Source organism: Barbus barbus (assembly GCF_936440315.1).
Source record: "Barbus barbus genome assembly, chromosome: 35".
Lineage (NCBI taxonomy): Eukaryota > Metazoa > Chordata > Actinopteri > Cypriniformes > Cyprinidae > Barbus > Barbus barbus.
Genome location: NC_136763.1, coordinates 24,930,991 through 24,951,889, shown reverse-complemented (window position 1 = coordinate 24,951,889; position 20,899 = coordinate 24,930,991). Strand labels below are relative to the sequence as shown.

Sequence of the window (20,899 nt, the reverse complement as noted above, 5' to 3'; positions counted from 1 at the left end):
TGTTTACTGTAGCTCACATCAGGTCACACCAATCGCCTTGACTCAACACACAGCAGTGTCTTTAGCTCCTCTCACTGTGGACGTCCCGTATAAATGGCAATGCTATGGCATTTTATATATATATATATATATACAGTAGTCCATAACTTCTGTATACCCATAATCCAGTAATAAAGAATCATTGCTTATCCAGTCTTTGTATTCAATTCATTTGACTGAACCAACATTAACAGTGTGGCTATGAACATATACCAACATTTTTTATTAGATAAGCAATTCTGATGGGTTGCATATAAATAAATATATTTTTAAGATTTAAATATCATACTTTGAACCTGTACAAATTAGAGCACTGAAGTGGGCAATCATGTACAGTTCAGTTCCCAGGGAATGAATGAACTGATCAAATATATGTCCTGAATGCAAAGAAAGTGCCAACATATGAGTGTTAAATGGTTTCATTTACTATTTTAAAATTCATGCAAAGCAATGATAGTGTTTATAAATGCATTGTTTAATAAGAAAGGGGTTTTATTTTGCACTATACCCTACTTTGTGTGCATCATTTGTTTTCATTGAGCTGCATAAAAGTACATATCAATTTCAGAAACTTCATTTATTTAAAAATCTACATGAAAAATGTAAGACGTTCCTAACATCTCTCTAGATCTCTGCAATTCCACATATCATTTAAACAATGTTTTAATCATTTAAATTGTACATTTTTAATGTGTTTGTCACAGACTACAAAAGCCATAAAACAAGAGTCAAGTACATGTAATTTATACTTATTCCAAATTATAATTACAAAAGTATTTCATGATTTCATAAAGATATATCACTAGTAAATATCACATGCATGTGAACCAACCATTTGAATCATAGTTCAATAGTTCCTACAAAAGAGAAAACAAAAATAGATAGCCATTATCATTAACACATTGAACAATATTATCCAGTGAACAGATTGATCCGTATTGATGTCAGCAGAGGGATTTCATAACTTTCTGCTTCATGTCATGTTGTTGTGCTTGTCAAGTGAACTCTCTGATACCCTGGGGAGAAATGTCTTCTTTGGAAAATATTGCAGAATTCCTCTCTGTGAATAAATCTAAAACAAAGAACAGATTTTGAGTAATGCATTGACTGGATGTTGTCAGATATTGTTGAATTGCATCAAGCACAAGTCAGAGTCCATTAATATTCCAGTTCATTCTGGCCAAATTGCTTTACTCCAAAGGAAAAAACTGCTTTTCTGGTCACAACAGCGAATATGTGCTCCTACCGTGTCTGAGAGAGTTCTCTGTCAATTTTATGAAGAGATTTTCCTTTGGTTTCTGGTAGCACGAGGTAGATGAACACAACTGCTGCCATTCCGATAACTCCATACACAAAGAATATTCCAGATAGACCTATCACATCTGAGAAAAATGCCAATGAAATATGATGAAAATTATTTGCAAATACATTTCATATAATGACGACTGACTTTGTGTGTGGTCGTGGTGGTTGTGCATACCTATTATACTCAAAAATGAAAAGGTAACTATGAGGTTGGCCCCCACATTGAAGCAGTTGATGAATGAATAGGCTCTTCCCCTGACTTCCTTTGGAAATATCTCACTTAGCACAAGCCATGTCACTGTGAACCAAATATGCAGTTTCATGCAATTAGTACTAGCTGTTGTGTAGCAGCAATATACTGGTAGATGAAAAGCAGTTATTTGGACATCATTGTTTAACTGTATACTCTGGTGCTGCCAGTGACACTACCTCTTTAATCACAGTAAAAGTATGGTATTACTTCAAGAAAACTTACTTGGTCCAAAGCTGACTGAGAAGGCACTCACAACTGTCATCAAGCAGATAAAAATAATCCACTTATACATGTCCTCTGAGTGTGAAGAATTATTTGAATCTCCGTAAGCATCATGTGTTTCATGTCCAGCAGATGGAGCACTTTGATTGACCAAGTTGATGCCCACGTTTTCTTGATTTTCAGCCGGTGAGGTCAAATTCGAATGTGGTTCTAATGAATTGCATTGTTTTGTTGTATCAATCACAGACTGTCCGCACAAGACACCAGTAAGTATCAATCCTATAGCCAGCACTGTGGATCCCCCAATCAGAAGAGATCTTCGACCAACCTTGTCTGAACATACCATTGCCAATAGAGTAGCAATGACTTTGACTATACCCAGACCCACTGACGCAAGAACAGCAGATGCGCTGCTCTGAAATCCCACTGAGAAAAGGATGGTGGAACAGTAGAAGAGGACATTCGGCTGACCTGTGAATTGTTGACTTAGCACCAGCCCAAGACCAATGGCGGTTCTTCTGCACATGTTGTCTTTGGATTTGAAAAGGTCAAAGACACTATATTTAACTTCTTCTGTTGGGTGCTGATTTGACATTTCTCCTTCTAATCTATCAGATTGCTGACTATCGTCCTCCGTTACGAGGCTTTCAGAGGTACCGGTTGTCTGAGGTAAAAACCAAATGGACACCAACTGCATGAGAGATGGTATAATAGCAAGTCCAAACATGTATCTCCATCCTGCTTGGATTCCAGATAAAACGTAGTTGACCGCATAGGCCAACAAGATCCCAACTGTAATTCCAACTTCGTACAGGGTAACCATCAACCCTCTGCGTTCGGGAGCAACCATCTCAGAGACAAAGATGCAGCAGCTCATAGAAGAAATGCTCATTGCAAAACCAATGATGGCCCTACCAACCACCAGTGCCAAAAAAGATATGCTTGAAGTTAGGATAATGGTGCCTCCCAGGATGAGGAGATTACTCAGTAAGATTGATGTCCTCCTGCCATGACGATCAATCAGCCAGCCACCAATCACTGATGCTGACAACGATCCGATCAGAAGAGCGCTAACCACGGCTTCCTGCTGGACACAACCCAGATAGAACTGAGCTTGAAGCTGCGGCAGAGCGCCGGATATTATTCCGAGCTCATAGCCGAACACTAGACCACCAAGAGTGGACGCAATGATAGTGAGCACCAGGACAGAGCAACCTAGGAAAGAGAAAGTAACACACACATAACACACAGCTGGGATGGGCCTGCTCATATGCTCTTAAAAAAACAAAGGTTCCTTATTAGCATCGATAATTCCATGAAGAACCTTTAACATCCATGGAACCTTCCCTGCACAGAAGGTTCTTAAGATGATTGAAATGGTTTTCTGATAATCTGACTTTCCTGCTCAGGATGTCTGTCTTTCAACCAGCAGTTAAATAGGTCATGTATAAAATTACAACATGTACTACCATCCTATAAATGTGTTAAAAATGTAAGTAGCACATCTCCTCGGGCTGCAAACATGGGTAGTATATTTTTTTATTTATAAAAATATATTTTATATTTATATATTTTTAACCTACAACCCTAACTTGACTCCAAATATAGTGAGGGTACATCATCATTTTCAGAACACTGGTCAACAAGTTTATACAAATGGTTCAAAAGTAGGAAAAGTCATATTTCCGAAGGTTATCTTAAATTACAAGAAATAGAAAACATAGGCCTACATAAGGCCATAAACTATGAACTGCATATTATAATTATAGCTACATGTTGTTCTAGATCAAGTACAACAATATCACCATAATGGGCTACAAACAATTCAAAAACAGCTAACTGATATTAAAATATGTCGTATTTATTTGCTATAGAGATAACCATTATCAATTACAATACTTCGTTTTGTATTTTTCTTAAAAATTACATGCAAAAACACAAATAAGCATCGAACAGGTCTGACACTTACCCATTTTTAACAGAATTTACAGACGCTGGCTCATCAAATACGCAACAAGTCTGTCTCGTCCGGGAATATAATCTGTTTCCAAAACAAAAACATAAAGATAGCGAATGTGATCTGCGAGTTTTAAAGGACAATCTGTTGTTTATTTGTCCAGTCCTCCTGATCAGCGGGACTGTCCGCTTCATTCAGAACGCTGTCACCATGACAACTCTCGCGTCTCATTACAGCAGAGCACTTGAGTGCGTTTCTAATGAGCTATCAATCATCTGCAGCTGATGTTTCTAAACTGCAGTCCTGTCCTCAGAACTTCGAAGCCTGTGGGATTTATGTATTGCTCCATGTAAAGTTTTCTGAAGCCATGCATGTCAAAAGCTATACAGTGGAATAGCATCTTCAAGACCAACCCGTTATTTTTAAAACAGAAGTGGGGGAAAAATTAAGAGGCTGGCAACGCTTCGACCATTTAAACAGTATTTTAGACAACTAAAAGTAGCTAACTCACCTCTGACCGATTAACATCCCTCAGACGAGATGTTTTAGCCCGATAGAAAACTGACTGAATCCAAATGTACATTGTTTAAGATTATACGCGGTCCACATAGTCACTGCCAAAGGGAATCGCTACTATGGCGCATCATAGTTTTCATCTGCCTTTTTTTTCTGGCAAAGTTCCCTGGAGCCTGCTTTCAGTGAAGTCTGTTCATCCGAGGAAGTCTCGACTACGTGGCAGGAGGCTGTACTCTTCCTTAAACTCAGCGAGCCTTTGTAAATAAAAGTTCTGAAAGCATTAATCTTATCACTGTAACTGCATGTCGTATTGAGTCTTACTAACACATTTAATATAATATAAATATAAAATAGACTAATAACCCTGCTGAAAAAAAACAAAAAAAAAACAGACACCATCACAAAATGTGTAATGGTTTTACTGGTAATAATGGGACTTATATTGGTTTTAATGGAAACTGGACCCTGTGGGTCTCTACTGGTAATTGGTCACCTTCTATTGGTGGCTTGTTAAAACCAATAATGCGTCTCAAAACACACTACAGAAAACCATTTTTTAATGGTTTATATTTGATGGTAATGTTTGTATTTGTAGTGGAAACCAGTAGAGTTGTCGGTGATGTTCCATTGTTTTGTTTTGTTTTGTTTTCAGCAGAGAATATAGTAAACATCAAACTAATTAATAATTAATCTAATAAATAGCGGTGCTATCTTTGTTTTCAATCTTCGTTTTAAATAGATTCACCAGAAAATCAGACAGACAGCCATGTGAGACTGTGAAACACCAACGTATAGTGGATTTAGGTCTGCTCGAAGAAGATCGACGAGTGATGATAATATCTTAAAAGTTGACATAAAAAGCCAACACCTACTGAAAGTCAAGTCAATATTATTTGTATAGCGCTTTTAATAATGCAAATTGTGTCAAAGCAGCTTTACATCGGCTTGATATAAAGCTGGGTGGCTTTATATCAGCTTTACCGTATTTAGACGGGGAAATAGTTTGTTGAAATAGTGTCATTCTCCTCTGGCCAGACAAAATCAGCAGTTTAAATCTAGACTAAAGCAGAATCAGATTGTGCAAAGGACTCATCTGGTTCCTGTGGTCTTGTCCCGATGGCCGTCTTGGAGACAGGGTCTTCACTGGGGATCAGTCTCTGGGGTTCATCTAGGTCAGTGGTTCCCAACCTTTTTTAACTCACGGCCCACACAGCCAAACACATATGTTTCCGCGGCCCACTGCAAAAGAATTTAAACGATCCCGCTTTTTGTGTCGGGTTAACTAAGTACTCGGAAGCAAGGCTGTTAATTGTCTTTATTGAATAAACTGGTAATGTATTGAATAAACAGAAAATATACATAAATTATGATTTATTTGATTTTGACTAGACATTTTTTATTATATTAACAATATTACAATTTCTATTAATAATAATTGGCGGCCCCCCTGCAATACCGTCAGGTTGAAAACCACTGATCTAGGTGTCCTGGCTGTAGAGGTCATCTCTAGGTGCTGATCCACCATCTGATCTGGATACAGTCTGGATCTGAGTGGCTACGGTGACCTCGGAATAAGAAAGAAACAGACTAATATTAGCGTAGATGCCATTCTTCTAACGATGTAACAAGTACATCAGGTGTTTTGGGAAGTGTTCCCGGTTCCGTTTGACCTAATTAATGCAGCCTAACAATCCTTTAACGGATTTGAATTATAGAAATGCAAAAGTGTATTATGTGTAAACCAGGTTAAAGAGATGGGCCTTTAATCTAGATTTAAACTGACAGAGTGTGTCTGATTCCCGAACAGTGTTAGGTAGATTGTTCCAGAGTTTGGGCGATAAATAGGAAAACGATCTCCTGCCCGCAGTTGATTGTAATATTCTAGATATTATCAAATGGACAGAGTTTTGAGATCGCAGCAGACGTGAAGGACTATAATGCGATAAGAGCTCACTCAAATACTGAGGTGCCAAACCATTCAGGGCTTTATAGGTAATTAGCAAGATCTTAAAATGTATACAATGTTTAATAGGGAGCCAGTGCAGTGTTGACAGAACCGGGCTAATGTGGTCATACTTCCTGGTTCTAGTAAGAACTCTAGCTGCTGCATTTTGAACCAGCTGGAGTTTATTTATTAAACGTGCAGAGCAACCAACCAATAAAACATTACAATAATCTAGCCTCGAGGTCATGAATGCATGAATTAATGTTTCTGCATTTGACATTGAGAGCATAGGTCGTAATTTAGATATATTTTTTTACAAATACTAGAAACATCTTTTTCGAAGGAAAGATTGCTATCGAAAAGTACGCCTAGGTTCCTAACTGATGATGAAGAATTTACAGAGCAGCCATCAAGTATTAGACAGTGATCTAGGTTATTACATGCAAAAGGATTGGGTCCAATAATTAACACCTCTGTTTTTTTCAGAATTTAGCAGTAAGAAATTGCTAGTATCCAGTTTTTGATATCAACTATACATTCTGTTAGTTTTGCAAATTGGTAAGTTTCATCAGGTTGCGAAGAAATATAGAGCTATGTATCATCAGCATAACAGTGAAAGCTAACACCATGTTTCCTAATGATGTCTCCCAAGGGTAACATGTAAAGCGTGAAAAGTAAGGGGCCAAGTACTGAGCCTTGAGGTACTCCATACTGCACTTGTGATTGTTATGATACCTCTTCGTTTACTGCTACAAATTGATGGCGGTCAGATAAGTATGATTTGAACCATGCCAGTGCACTTCCTCTAATCTCAACATAATTTTCTAGTCTATTTAAAAGAATGGTGTGGTCAATAGTGTCAAACGCAGCGCTAAGATCCAGTAGCACGAATAGAGAGATACAACCACGATCAGATGATAAAAGCAGGTCGTTTGTAACTCTAATGAGAGCAGTCTCAGTACTATGATATGGTCTAAAACCTGACTGGATACCTCACATATATAATTTTTCTCTAAGAAGGAACATAGTTGTGATGATACTACCTTGTCTAATATCTTTGACAGAAGAGGGAGATTCAAGATCGGTCTGTAATTAATTAATTCTTTGGGGTCAAGTTGTGTTTTTTTAATGAGAGGCTTAATAACAGCCAGTTTGAAGGTTTTTGGGACATATCCTAATGACAATGATGAGTTAATAATATTCAGAAGAGGATCTATTACTTCTGGAAGCACCTCTTTTAGGAGCTTAGATGGAACAGGGTCTAAAATACAGGTTGTTAGTTTAGATGATTTAACAAGTTTATACAATTCTTCATTTCCAATAGAAGAGAATGAGTGGGATTGTTCCTCAGGGGATCTATAGTGCATCTGATGCGATACTGTGGCTGACAGCTGCATGGCCCGAGTGTGCTCATTATACCATGGAGTCAGACTGTTTTCCTTAATCTTCCTTAAGCGTAAAGGAGCAACCTTATCTAAGTGCTAGAAAAGTGAGAGTCAATAGTTTCTGTTACATCATCAAGTTGTTCTGAGCTATTGGATATGCTGAGAAATTGAGATAAGTCAGGAAGATTATTTATAAAGTAGTCTTTCGTGGTAGAAGTGATGGTTCTACCATATTTGTAACAAGGAGTTGGCTTTACAGCTTTAGCTGTATGGAATATTCTCGAAACTAGATAATGATCTGAGATATCATCGCTCTGCTGCAATATTTCAATGCCACTGACATCAATTTCATATGACAGTATTAAATCTAGAGTATGATTTCGACAATGAGTAGGTCCTGAAGCATGTTGTTTAACACCAATGGAGTTTAGAATGGCTATAAATGCTGATCCCAACGAATCTCTTTCATTATCAACATGGATATTAAAATCACCAGCAATTAGGACTTTATCTGCAGCCAGCACTACCTCAGATTGAAAATCAGCAAATTCTTTAATAAAGTCTGTATGGTGCCCTGGTGGCCTGTATACAGTCGTCAGTACAAACATCGCAGGGGATTTATCACTAACACTTGTTTCTTTGGATAACGTTATATGAAGCATCATTACTTCGAACGAATTATACTTGAAACCCGACCTCTGAGAAATACTGAAAATATTGCTGTAAATTGTGGCAACACCTCCCCCTTTACCTTTTGGATGTGGTTCTTGTTTGTATCTGTAATCTTGCGGGGTAATCTCCAAGACGGCCATCGGGACAAGACCACAGGAACCAGATGAGTCCTTTGCTCAATCTGACTCTGCTGTAGCCTAGATTTAAACTGCTGATTTTGTCTGGCCAGAGGAGAACGACACTATTTCAACAAACTATTTCCCCGTCTAAATACTGTAAAGCTGATATAAAGCCGCCCAGCTTTATATCAAGCCGATGTAAAGCTGCTTTGACACAATTTTCATTGTTAAAAGCGCTATACAAATAATAGTGACTTGACTTGATCTGACAGTGGTGACGAAAACCTGAATTTGTAGTTATTTTAACTATCAAATACATTGGATTAATCAATTACTGTACTAAAACAAACACAACAAACAGTGAGTATGTTATTGTTCATAAAACTTTTATTCAAGAGTCACATTTAAGTATTTTTGGAACACAAAATCTGACAGTGGTGACAAATTTGGCATTTCTTTCACAAAACAATGGAGTTCATGTAGTAGCCATTTAGTTTTTTCTGTTGATGCTAGATGCTAATGGACCTGCTTCAGGAGAATAAAATGATCTAAATATTTCAAACTATTTTCTGATGATGGTGTTGGCATATCATGGTTGTGACCAGGAAATATTAACATTAGGATATTCTAAAACTATAAAACTGGCCATAGTCTGTCTGACACTGATGTACTCTGCAGAGAAGGATTTTATTACATTTTAATAAATGTCTGACGGTGTTGACAAAAAGTGGGGACACAACTCTGAAACCTTGCTTTGATATTATTAAGTTTTATGAGATATTGTAATCTTTTTCATCATTAAAAAACATTTTTATCCATTTTCTAGCATATGAATGCTTGAACCCTTCTCTGTGGACACACTGTTTTAGACAAGAAGTGTCATAGATTTCACATAATAATGATACAATTAAACTGAAGGGGATCATTGTGTTAAATACATTCTGTTATTAAGCCCCATAACATTTACAATTGAAAATATTTTTTATTTTTAAACCTATAATAGCAGTTACATTTGCTGGACATGTTTTGTCCCATGTCTCAAGAATGACTGTAAAACATTTGTGTCATCAGAGTGTAATGCTACAGCATTTGGAAGAGAGAGAAGACGGGGTAACAAATGCACTATAACTAATGGGAATTTGGGTGATAAATTACAGTGCTTATGTCAACTATTGTTACTAACAATACTAAAATGTGGGGAAAGAGTAAGAGATTATGTAAAATAAAAAGAAAAAGATAGGTAGGTGGCGGTATACGCTTGTGTATCTAATAACAGAAGAAGCGTAAGTAGCTTTTTTTGTTTTCCCCCCGGAAGTATATAGAGCACATGGCCGTGTGTCATAGGGTCAGATTGGAGCATGGCCCACTCAGACTCAGTAAAAGCGAGTGTCCCGTCGTATTTAAAGGAGGCAAACATGATTAAACAGGGCGCAGAAGCCCGCGTCTATCGAGGTACGTTTTTGGGTCGATCCGTGATTATTAAAGAGAGATTCCCAAAGTTATATCGCCACCCTGAAGTCGACGAGAAGCTGACGCGCCGCAGAACCACACAGGAGGTGCGATCCATACTGCGATGCAGGAGAGCAGGTCCGTGCACAACCACAGCAGATCCTTGATTTGACAGGCAAAAAAACTAATGACTATCATAGTTTCCCCCCCAGCATCTAACTTAGAGCCTAACATTTAGGAGCGGAATATTTGTAAATGTTGTGTAAAATCTCCAAATGAATTTCTCTGAATTTATTAGAAATTCTAAATTTGTATCATCCAGAGCTTTATTTTATATGTATATTCATGTTTGAAGCAAAAATATTTGACTAATCAAAGACTGCACAGTATTTAAATAATAAGCTCAAGAAAGAACAACCTTAATTACAATAAGAGTTAAAATATTTGGAAATGAAATTACCCACCCTCAAGTTATTCCAAACCTGCATTAATTTTAAGCTGTTGAACGCAAAATGAGTTATTTTGAAGCAATGAACCGAGCAGTTGCTGGTAGCCATTGACTTCCATAGTATGGAGAAAAAAAATACTGTGGAAATCAATGACTATTGGCTACCATCATCTTTTTGGTTACCAACATTCTTCAAAATATGTTTTGTGTTCATCAGGAAAAAAACGGTTTGGAACAACTTCAGGGTGAGAAGATGACAACATTTTCATTTTGAGGTGAACTATCCTTTTAATGCTTCAATAAGGAAAATAATAATAAAACTTTATTTATATAGTACCTTTCAAGCATAAAATGCCACTCAGAGTGCCTTACATAATCAAGAATACACAGTTAAATAAGCAACACCGTTATATTCCATAAAACAAATACATCAAGCATAAAGATAACGTACATACAACACATTCAATAGAAAACAATCATACATTTACAAAATAAATGAACTAAAAGCCAAGTTAAAAATAAGTTTGTAGGTTCCTTATAAAAAGCTGAGTTTCCTAGCTTCCCTAATATCTGATGGTAATGTATTCATAATTTACGAAGGCTGAATCGAATCACCTTTTTTTCCTTCTGGATAGCTCCAATAAACCTGTATTGGATGATCTTAAAGTTCTGGATGGAGTACAATTAACCAGAGAACTGGTAATGTAATTTGGTCCTTGCCCATTACGGGCTTTATACGTAATAAGAAGGACTTTATAATATATTCAAAATTTTATAGGCAGCCTTTTTTTTCTTTTCTTTTTTTAGTTCTAGTCAATAGCTGAGCTGCTGAATTTTGGATAAGCTGAAGTCTATTTTGTGGATTTTTGAAATAACTATTATGAATATTTTTAAACACCCTAGTTGATTTGAGAAGGTGCTGCGGGGTGACAACTGACCATTTTTCCATCACACTGCATATGAGTGCAAACGTTTTAATCTGCTAAATGAACAAATTTAAATGTAATTAACATCTACTCTATATGATCGAATTCTTCGTTTCCTTTGTCCCAGGTATCAACGCACCCATTGTTTATTTTGTTGACTACACCACTCATTGCATTTTCTTGGAGGATATTATTCACTCCGTGTCAGTAAGAGACCACATTGCATCGGCTCAAGCCTCAGAACAAAACCCACAGCATCTCCAGACTCTAGCAGACAAGATTGGAGAAATCCTTGCTCAGATGCATGATGAAGATGTCGTCCATGGTGATCTCACCACCTCCAACATGCTTCTGGTCAGTGGAGCTGAAGACCAGAACATTAAGCTGGTTCTGATTGACTTTGGATTGAGTTATATTTCTGCTCTACCAGAAGATAAAGGAGTTGACCTCTACGTGTTGGAGAAAGCTTTTCTCAGCACTCATCCCAAAACAGAGCCTTTGTTTGAGAGACTTCTGAAAAGTTACACCGCTTCATCCAAAAAGTCCTCTGTGGTCATCAAGAAACTGGATGAAGTTCGACTGAGAGGACGGAAGAGGTCTATGGTTGGATAAAGTGTATTACAGTGTGTATTCTGGCATTGAAATGGTTTCACACAGGATTTGAGCTGTAGTTTGATGTTGTCATCTTTGTAGTACATGAATGTGTAGGGTTTTTTGACACACGAAACGTAACGTAATTAATGGTTTCATCTCAGATTCTCCAATTCAGTGTGGGTGCATAATAGACAAAGGCCGACCCTCGACTGAAGACTGGTTCACGCTTGGAAATCCACTGATACCAGCTGATGTCTGGCCCACCTGATCAATTCTTAATGAATGTTGGTCAAAGAGTAACTTTTTTTTACTGTACTATTTCATCTATAGTTCAATAAAATAATTGTAGTGCAATAATAATTGCCAAAAAAAGGCAGTTGAATTTTTGGAGCTCTACTAAAATGTGATGTTAAACATGTAAATCATCATGTTCAGTGTGTTTCCAAGAACCGCGAAAGAAATCAATAAAAAAAACTGCATTCAAGTTTTGCTTTTGTAATGTGATTTTAAATCAATAATATACCGTTTCTGGACATTCATGACTGATGGTCAAGTCAAATTAGCATTATACAGTAGTGCTTTATAACATATAGATTGTATGAAGAATAGTGATAAAAGATGGAGAAAAAAACCTTTGCAGACACCAGGTTCAGTCGAGAGACTATTCTTGTGATGCAGCCTCATCATCAACATAAACTCACAAGTCAGAATTGAGGATTAATGTTATTCAAAGAAATTGCATCAGATATTGCATTGCATCCTTCTGCTTTAAATCAGGGAACATCATACCAGCATTAGACGAGGATGAGTTGTAGTCTGTAGAGCAGGTTGAACCCTGACTAGAGCTGCTGCGATGATATAAAATCAATGACAGAAACATGCAACTATAATAGTGTTCATGATCACTTATTTTCAATTTAATTGATCTCCAAATAAAAAAAACTTAAATATACAGTTATTAACTAATGTTAATTCATTACTACATTGTACATATAATACAAGAATTTTCCTGGTTGTACAAAAATACAACTTATTTGATAATTAACCAAAATATATTTGCATCCTTGATGTTGAATTACTGCCTCAGTATCAGAAAAAATGTCACTGTACTCCTTGATTTTATGATGAGAATATAGCATTTTTTATACAAAACAAAACACAGTAAAGATACAAAAAATAGAAAGATCGGTTCATTTTGCCTGACCAACAGAGATACAACACTGTTTCAGCATAAAACAAAAGTACAAACACCATAATAAAGAGCTTTCTCTAAAGCAGTAAGCAGACATGGAAGAAATACAAAATACATTTTCATTCCAACCCATGGCACAGAGAGCATCCTAACACATGCTGAGGTTATTCGGCAAAATGGTCCAAAAATAAAATCCATAAAAACTCCAATAAATAGGAACAAAAACCAAACAGTATTTTTATAATAGCATCAAGGCTGTAGGACATTAATTTGTTTTTTTAAAGATTCTCATGGCAATGAAATAGAAGAGCCTTTATTTTAAAAGGTGTTCTGCAGAAATGCATCTAGGTGAAGTCTCTGTTGGTGAGAATCATCGGAGCAACCAGAGTCCAGGTGTATAATGAGAGACAGACCCAGCTGGATGAGATTTTCACCCACACTGCCGTCCACTTGCTCGTCATGGCATTGTAGTCTGCATCAGGACTGGTTTGACAATAAAAATCAATGTTATCATTTTGCATATAATTATATGCAGTGCCTGCTGTTGCGTGTGTTTCTACTTTTCTATTCAAAATGTTTTTTAAAATTCTTCATCCTACTTTAGTGATCACTGGGAAATGCACACACCTGTACCAGTTGGTGAGAGTCATCATGATGTAAAGGGATGCCAGAAACAGCATGAAGTGAAAGAAAGCGTAGCTGTACTGAACAGTGTCCCGTTCGTTGTCCTCCACAATTGGTGTTGTGACCTCTTCTGCTGTCTCAGGCCTTACTGTGCAGCTTTCATCCACGACTGTGCTATCTTTAGCTGCTAAGGTTAGTTTATTAACTTGACTGGTATTGGAAGAACGTATACTGTGAGGGGGGGAAAGAATGAAGCTCTTTATGGCATAAGCATTAGAAATTTAGTATGTCCCATCTGGATACTTGTGTCGTGTTCAATATAATGTCTTCAAGAATGTTTATTTATCTATAGTTAAAAGCTTGGACACATTCCCATGCATGCTATAAACTTGTTGGTAATTTGGTCCAACAACTTACCCATTAAAAGAGGTAAATAATGTACATTTATTCAAAAATGTCCAGAGTTTTTACTGGCGGTTATAAATAGTAGTGGCTCCTTGGCACTTTTCAAATAATCCACAATTTACTCTTGTCAATTGTCTACAATTGTCTTTGGTGTGCAGGTGAATGAATGAAACAATATTATTGGCACTTTCGAGAAGTAGTTACAAATACGTTGATTTGAAGCCAATCTTTTCACATTACATTGTTAAGAGCCTACAGTACAAAAATCACATTCAACCAGTTTGAATGGGGGAAAAAAAAAACTTTTTCTGTTTTGTCGCTGATTTAACCACAACAAGACCAGACAAAAGAAAGAGACACGAGATCATAGCCAAGCATGGACAACCTCAAGGCTACAAGCACATCTCCAAAGACCTTGATGCTGCTGTTTCCACCATACATAATGTTATCATGAAGTTTGAGCCCCATGGCGAAGTAGCCAACCTCACTGTCAGTGGCCATAAAGAGAAAAATTCTGAATTATTTGAAAAAAATTGCAAGAGAGCCAGACGACGACTGCATATATGACAGTAAAAACACTATACCTTGAATACAAAATGCAGAGAACAAAAATGGCCAATCCGACGATGCTTTGAGCGTCCCACCACTGCAAATACGGGGCAGATGGCACAGTTTCCTCTATGTCTACAATGATGATGGCCGTCTGGTTCTCGATCTCCAGTGGAGCGACAGTGGAGGAAGTGATCTGCTGGAAGATGCTGATCAGACTCGGGTTGCATGTGCGGTCTGGAGATGAGGGATGGACACAAACAAAAAAAAACAGATCTTGAAATTAAGCAAATTTATCCATTTCAAAGTAAACTTGAGAATTTCTGAAACAAGTTTTCCAAGCTTATTGGAAGCTGCAAGGTAAAATATTCTGAATATCAACACATGGTCTAATTTAGCTAAGAAAGAAGACAAATTAAATGAATAAAAACCTTTGCGAAGCTGCTAACCTGGCTCATTGGTCATGGCTGACCAGGTGAGGTACATGGTGTACAAAGTCATAATGGATGATTGAAGAAGACCAGATCTGGGCTGGTTTTCCTAGAATTATACACAGTCTCATTTCACTGGACTATGAATCACAAACAGACCATAACTGATTAACGAATACTAAACACAAATGAAAACTGTGTGGCTTAATTATGTTTATATGGAAGGTACAGACTAGCAAACGTCCCAGAGAAAACACTTGTTCCCTTGGCTTTGTAAAAAAAAAAAAAGTAACTGTAAATACCTGAATTGTGGGCAGTACAGACAGAGCAGAAGCTCCGACACATAACAACATGTTGAAGCAGATGAAGAACTTGTTCAGCACGCATCCTTCTGGCTGAGTGTAGATGTTATAGCAGAGAACTGCAGCCGTGAAGGACAGAATATAGTTCACTCCTGTTACCGACAGCAAGGCTAGAAGGAAGGAGCATTAAATTACTCAACATATTATAACAAATAGGTTTACACACGTAACATATTTACCTACCTATATACCACCTCCGTCTGTTTTCTTTTTCCATTTTATCAACCCAGGATTCGTTCCGCGAGTGGGCAAAGTCAATAAGCAAAACCAGCTGAATCAGAATAAAGCAGAATGCTCCACAGCTTCCCACAATAAACCACACTAAAGAAAAAGACATCAATTAACTTAGATTTCTTGCAAACAAAAATTAAGCATAAAGAATAAAGAACATATCATTCATGGAGGTTTTTCTTGAACTAAACAATGAAAAGCAATACCTCTAGAGATGATGCACAGGCAATGCTTAAGTTATTACATTATTATTAATAAACAGAATTTAAAAACAAAATCCTCTGCAAGTACAAATTGAATGGTTGTTTGGTTGCTTGCTCCCATTAACAACATTAAAGCTGCAGTGTGTAATTTGTGCAGAACTGAGCTTCGCACTAACATCATTAAAAACAAAGATGCTTATCACAGTGAAAAGAGTAAAGTCATCAGATCTGGTCCAAAAACATCCATAACACTCTGAAGACGTCACATACTCTGAACTCTTTATACCTACAAATCTGCATACCTCTATCATAACCTAAATCATGTTTAATGTTTTGTAACAATAACTTACCTTAAAACAATTAATGTCTTTACTGTTGCTATACATGTGTATTTAGGAATGAGGGCTGACATATATTTTAATTGACAGCATGCAATGATTTAAACACACAAGCCTTTCATATACTTATACTAGAAAAGTCTACAACCTGACAAATTGATGGGATGGCAAGAGTTGTACCTTATAATAGTTATACTTTTGAAAGGATAGTTCACCCAAAAATGAAAATTCTGTTATCATTTTCTCACCCTAATGTCATTGTTTATGTTCATCTTCAGAACACATTGTTGTCCATTCACTGAAAGTCCATGCAACCACAATTTTCAGCATTCTTACAAAAGTATGAAAAGACAGTAAAAGTATTCCACCAGGTGGTTTAATCCAAGTCCTCTGAAGAGACTCAATCGCTTTATATAAAGAACGTAATTAATTTGAGCTTATAAACATCGATTAACACGCATACTGTATGGTAAATGGAAGTATATTAATGGCTAATATTAATTTGGCAATTTCATTTTTAGGTGAACTACCCCTAAGTTGAGACTTAGCAAAGGGTCAGTTGCAAAATGAGCGATTTCCACTAACACTTTAACCTTGTTATTAACATGTCTCATCATTGGCAAAGATTCACCTGGAAGATTATTCTTTACAGAGCATAAGACTATCACAGAAACAAGAGTGACTTCTAATATACTACCTCCTATTGCAGTGATATCGCCTAAAATGTAAAGACATATTAATTTGCACATTTATATAAAACAACAGCAACAAAAACTTTAAATATAGCTTTGCAAAATTGCCAACCACTCAGATTTATAAAATGAGTTCAATCCTTACTTCGGGTAAAAGGCCCCTCTGGAATATAGAAGGCACCAACAGTGACAGCAACCATGGCTGCAATCTTGAAAAACCAGAACCTAATGAAATATAGAGATGTCTCAGTAGTTTCATAAAATGACCAAATACTATAGTATTAATTCCACAAACTGTGGTTTAGCAATAAACCGATTATATGTATTATTAATCAAATCAACAAGAATTTCTAGTTTGGAATCAAGTAATCGACAGCTTGATTTTGAACAAAAAATGGGTCCACATCATCTTAATGGACTAACCCATTGTGGATTGCAGCTCTGGGATCTCGGCTGTTCTTCACATTGATCGTGAGCAGGGAGAACGTGAGAAAGAACAAACTCATGCCACAACAAACCCGGTACACAGCCTTATAGCCCAGAAAAATCTCACACTGAACATTGGCCTCAATTCCTGGTATACTGGATCCTGCTCCTCCACTACAGAAACCAGGGATCTAAGAATGAAGAAATTAAAATGCTTTCATCAGCATCCTGCTAAACCATAAAACGTCATGAAACTACAAACAGTATTTTATCTCCGCATCAGAGACAAGAATCTAATCATTTCAACACAATGTAAAAACCCCTTTTGGTCTACATTACTTGAGTTATTGGATTATTTCTAACTCTACTAATGCTTTAAAATAATTCATTCTTACTCTTTTAAGCTGTTGTTCAACACCAGGTGACAACATGACACATGCAATGATGGTACCAAGCAAAAGGATAAAGGCATACGTGATTCGGGTAACAATAGACTTCTTGATCTGTGGGCAGCATCTGCACCTAACACATCCTGCATGGTTGCAAAGGCAAGAAACCTTAAGAAAAAAGAAAAAAAAAAACATTCCATCTGGAGCTCTTTTATAAAGTAGAATGATAAAAAAGACAAATCAAGGTGATAGGCTCTTATGCAAAAAGGCTTTCTACTGTATTAAAAGCAAAAAGTGTTTCAACCGAGTATTGGTTTAGAGGGGTGCACATGGATGTTAATGTTAAGACCCTGTCTCCAGCAGCAGCAGCAGGTCTAACAGGCAAAGAGACTGTTTATCATTTAGACACTAAGATTTAAAGCAGCTGATGTGAGATCTGAGCTCAGTCTGTTGTAAACAACTTAATACTACTGTCACCTTGAGAAGCCATGTTCACAACGCATGCAGCTAAACCATGTGCTTGATGTATGCCAACACTAGAATACACCAGAAATTAAAAATGATCTCTAGAGTACATGTGTTTAATAATCTCTAGAATATTCTTTATAGACTTGTGTTATATACAGAATAGTATTCTAGAATTCACACGCTTAATGATAATATTAATCACCTTCTGTAGAATAGTGACTGTCAAGCATGGTCGTGCTCGTCTGTCTCTATTGTCTGACACCCTGGAGAACCACTGCTTTACAATACATGTGTGTAAAAAGTAGGCTATTATGTAGAATACATGTTTAATAATATTCTCAAGAATTTACCCGTTTAATATTATTCTGCAGATTTCATCTGTTGTTATATTATTCTCACTTACCTTTATTTAATTGTATTATAATATAAACCTTTTTTGTACATGTAATTGATGTGAGAGGAAACAATATAATCCACTTAAGCAGGAGCGTAAGTAACAGGTGATTTTCTTGACCTGTCCTGATTTCATTAGACATCAATCAAATTTCTTTGATTCATGAAAAGTTTCATTATATTACACTCTGAACAAAATGTGAATTTATAGGCTACATAAAGAAGCAAAGCGACTTACCCAACTAGCCAGGGCCCCCAACACAGCACCCATAATCTACCTACTTTCAGCAAGAGACACAATACCTCTAATCTCCGGTTAGTGTTAATAACGAGTCAATTCAGAATAAGAGGCAAATAAATAAAAACAGGACTCAGGAATTAACACTGCATGCTGAAAAATGTCATGCTGGCCTTAAATAAACGCAGGTGTCAGCTCCGATCCGCCTGTGTTTGAGTTCTGGAATGACAGGTGAGGTCCGTCACGTGACCAAACATCACTCATATTAATGACGCTCTGTGACGTTTACCCAACTGATCTTACTGATTGGCTGGAAGAGAGACGGCCCCTGAAAAGCTAGCCAATTAGAAGAGCCCTGAAAAGCTTAGCTCATGAATATTAACTACTCTGTGTCTGAACGCTCCAGTAAGATTATAGCAATGACCTCGGGCAATACATTTCATTCAAATACAGTGGAATCATTTTTAAAATGTGGTAATTACAATCTGTCACTGTAATACTTTTAGAGAGCGCCAAATTATGCAGCAGCGAGTAATACTAATTTTTCACGCCATTTGAACAATGCACTGAGATTTCAGTCACCACTGAAAACACCAGGAATTAGAGAAAGAGAACAATTCGGTCATAATCATCCTAGGATAATCTAAGCACGGTAAAATCATTAAATAAAAGTATCAGTTTCACTGCTACAAGGATGTGTGTACTTAAATATTATACACAAAGTAACAAGAACTACCAATTAATTTTTAATAACAAAGTGACAGCATAACGAAGAACTGACATTATCATTGTATAACATCAAACAAGATTAAAAAAATGTCTCACTTTACATCATTTATGTATGTCATTTTTAATACATGTTATATGTGCAGATGGTAATGTTTAGAGCCTTGTGTTATAAAGTGTCGCGTGAGATACTTGGACTACTTCTTCAAATTGATTCTTAACTAACAGAAAATACATAATTTATGTGCCAAACAAATAGTAATATAACGCAGTAATACTAAACAAGCCTAGTGCAATGAAGGCAATAAAAATGTATAAAGAAATAATTTATTTAAAATAGAAAAACGACTGCAAATTAAGAAAACAACTTCGTCAATTTGACAACACACGTGCTGCAAATGCTCACAACACATCCAAACAAAGAAACGTGCTGCAAATACAATTCTTTATTTGGTTGTATTTTCTTGATTTGCTGGTGCTTTTCTTATTTGCATGTCCTTTCTGAAGTTGCAGCGCGTTGAGCTCTCTCGGCCACCGTGATAATATTCTAAAATATATTCTCATCAACTTTATCTTCTGAGCTGTGATCTTCAAGCTTCAGTTTTTCTTGGGGAAGCATCCCAGTGATTTAGCAGGAGCCATCAACATATTAGCCTGATTTTTGAGCGTGATATGGACCTACAGATAGACAGAGAGCAGTTTTAGGTTAATTAGGAAGTACATATAGCTACAGTAAATATCACTTCACAGAATGCAGCTTGAAATACACTTTATCCTGTATATTTCATTCAGCAATAATTAAATCTGGAGTATGAATGTCTATGATGTCAGATGGAGCGAGTAGAGCATGGTTTTCAAACCCTGGGTCGAAAAGGTTAATTTCTCCCATCACTAAAGGACAGTGCTTTTTACAGTAGTGTCCCCATCACTATACTGGGGCATTAGGACCCACACAGACCTCAGGGTGAGCACCCCCTGCTGGCCTCACTAACACCTCTTCCAGCAGCAACCTAGTTTTCCCCGGAGGTCTCACATCCAGATACTGGCCAGGATCAACCCTGCTTAGCTTCAGTGGGTCGACCAGTCCTTGGGCTACAGGCTGATATGGCTGCCGATGTACTTCTCATGCTGCTAAGAGAATAGAAACAGCTGCTAAAGCAATGCTGTATCATGTAGTGCAGCTCAACAAACAATATTTAAATAACTTGAAATCTACAAAGTTTATTCCAGTACAATATATGGAAAAATACATTTAATGAAATATCATCTTGCTTTACCGTATGAGGGGCCATATAGGCTGTAGTTGATGCGTTCATAAAAAGTTTTTCAGTAATGCATATGAGTGATTTTTACTAATGCTGATCGAAGTGTTAATTTCTCTAGGGTTTGTAAGAGGCTTTTC

At 36.8% G+C, this 20,899-nt stretch overlaps 3 protein-coding genes across 5 annotated transcripts; 1 reads left to right on the top strand and 2 right to left on the bottom strand.

Annotated features, from left to right (window-relative positions):
- Positions 1-516: 516 nt before the first annotated feature.
- LOC306854909 (solute carrier family 2, facilitated glucose transporter member 10-like) lies at positions 517-4,533 on the bottom strand. 2 transcript variants are annotated; one of them, XM_079393218.1, is made up of 6 exons: positions 4,288-4,533; positions 3,789-3,860; positions 1,820-3,034; positions 1,520-1,642; positions 1,286-1,421; positions 517-1,111 (listed from the first exon to the last, which is right to left on the bottom strand). In XM_079393218.1, exons 2-6 carry the CDS (start codon positions 3,790-3,792, stop codon positions 1,018-1,020), a joined length of 1,572 nt encoding a protein of 523 aa, XP_079249344.1. In that variant the 5' UTR covers positions 3,793-3,860; positions 4,288-4,533; the 3' UTR covers positions 517-1,017. The 2 variants fall into 2 exon arrangements, with proteins under 2 accessions (XP_079249344.1, XP_079249345.1); XM_079393219.1 differs by lacking the exon at positions 4,288-4,533 and having other exon boundaries at positions 3,789-4,085.
- A 5,191-nt stretch (positions 4,534-9,724) lies between these two features.
- Positions 9,725-12,313, top strand: LOC306854894 (EKC/KEOPS complex subunit TP53RK-like). Its single transcript, XM_079393197.1, has 2 exons — positions 9,725-10,000; positions 11,364-12,313. Exons 1-2 carry the CDS (start codon positions 9,772-9,774, stop codon positions 11,846-11,848), a joined length of 714 nt encoding a protein of 237 aa, XP_079249323.1. The 5' UTR covers positions 9,725-9,771; the 3' UTR covers positions 11,849-12,313.
- A 408-nt stretch (positions 12,314-12,721) lies between these two features.
- LOC306854893 (serine incorporator 1-like) lies at positions 12,722-19,049 on the bottom strand. Of its 2 annotated transcripts, none has more exons than XM_079393196.1 (10): positions 18,772-19,049; positions 17,758-17,840; positions 17,281-17,474; positions 17,003-17,082; positions 15,577-15,714; positions 15,334-15,503; positions 15,050-15,140; positions 14,636-14,837; positions 13,650-13,877; positions 12,722-13,505 (listed from the first exon to the last, which is right to left on the bottom strand). In XM_079393196.1, the coding sequence occupies exons 2-10, from the start codon at positions 17,797-17,799 to the stop codon at positions 13,367-13,369; spliced, it is 1,284 nt and encodes a 427-aa protein (XP_079249322.1). In that variant the 5' UTR covers positions 17,800-17,840; positions 18,772-19,049; the 3' UTR covers positions 12,722-13,366. The 2 variants fall into 2 exon arrangements, with proteins under 2 accessions (XP_079249322.1, XP_079249321.1); XM_079393195.1 differs by having other exon boundaries at positions 17,679-17,840; positions 18,772-19,007.
- Positions 19,050-20,899: the final 1,850 nt, after the last annotated feature.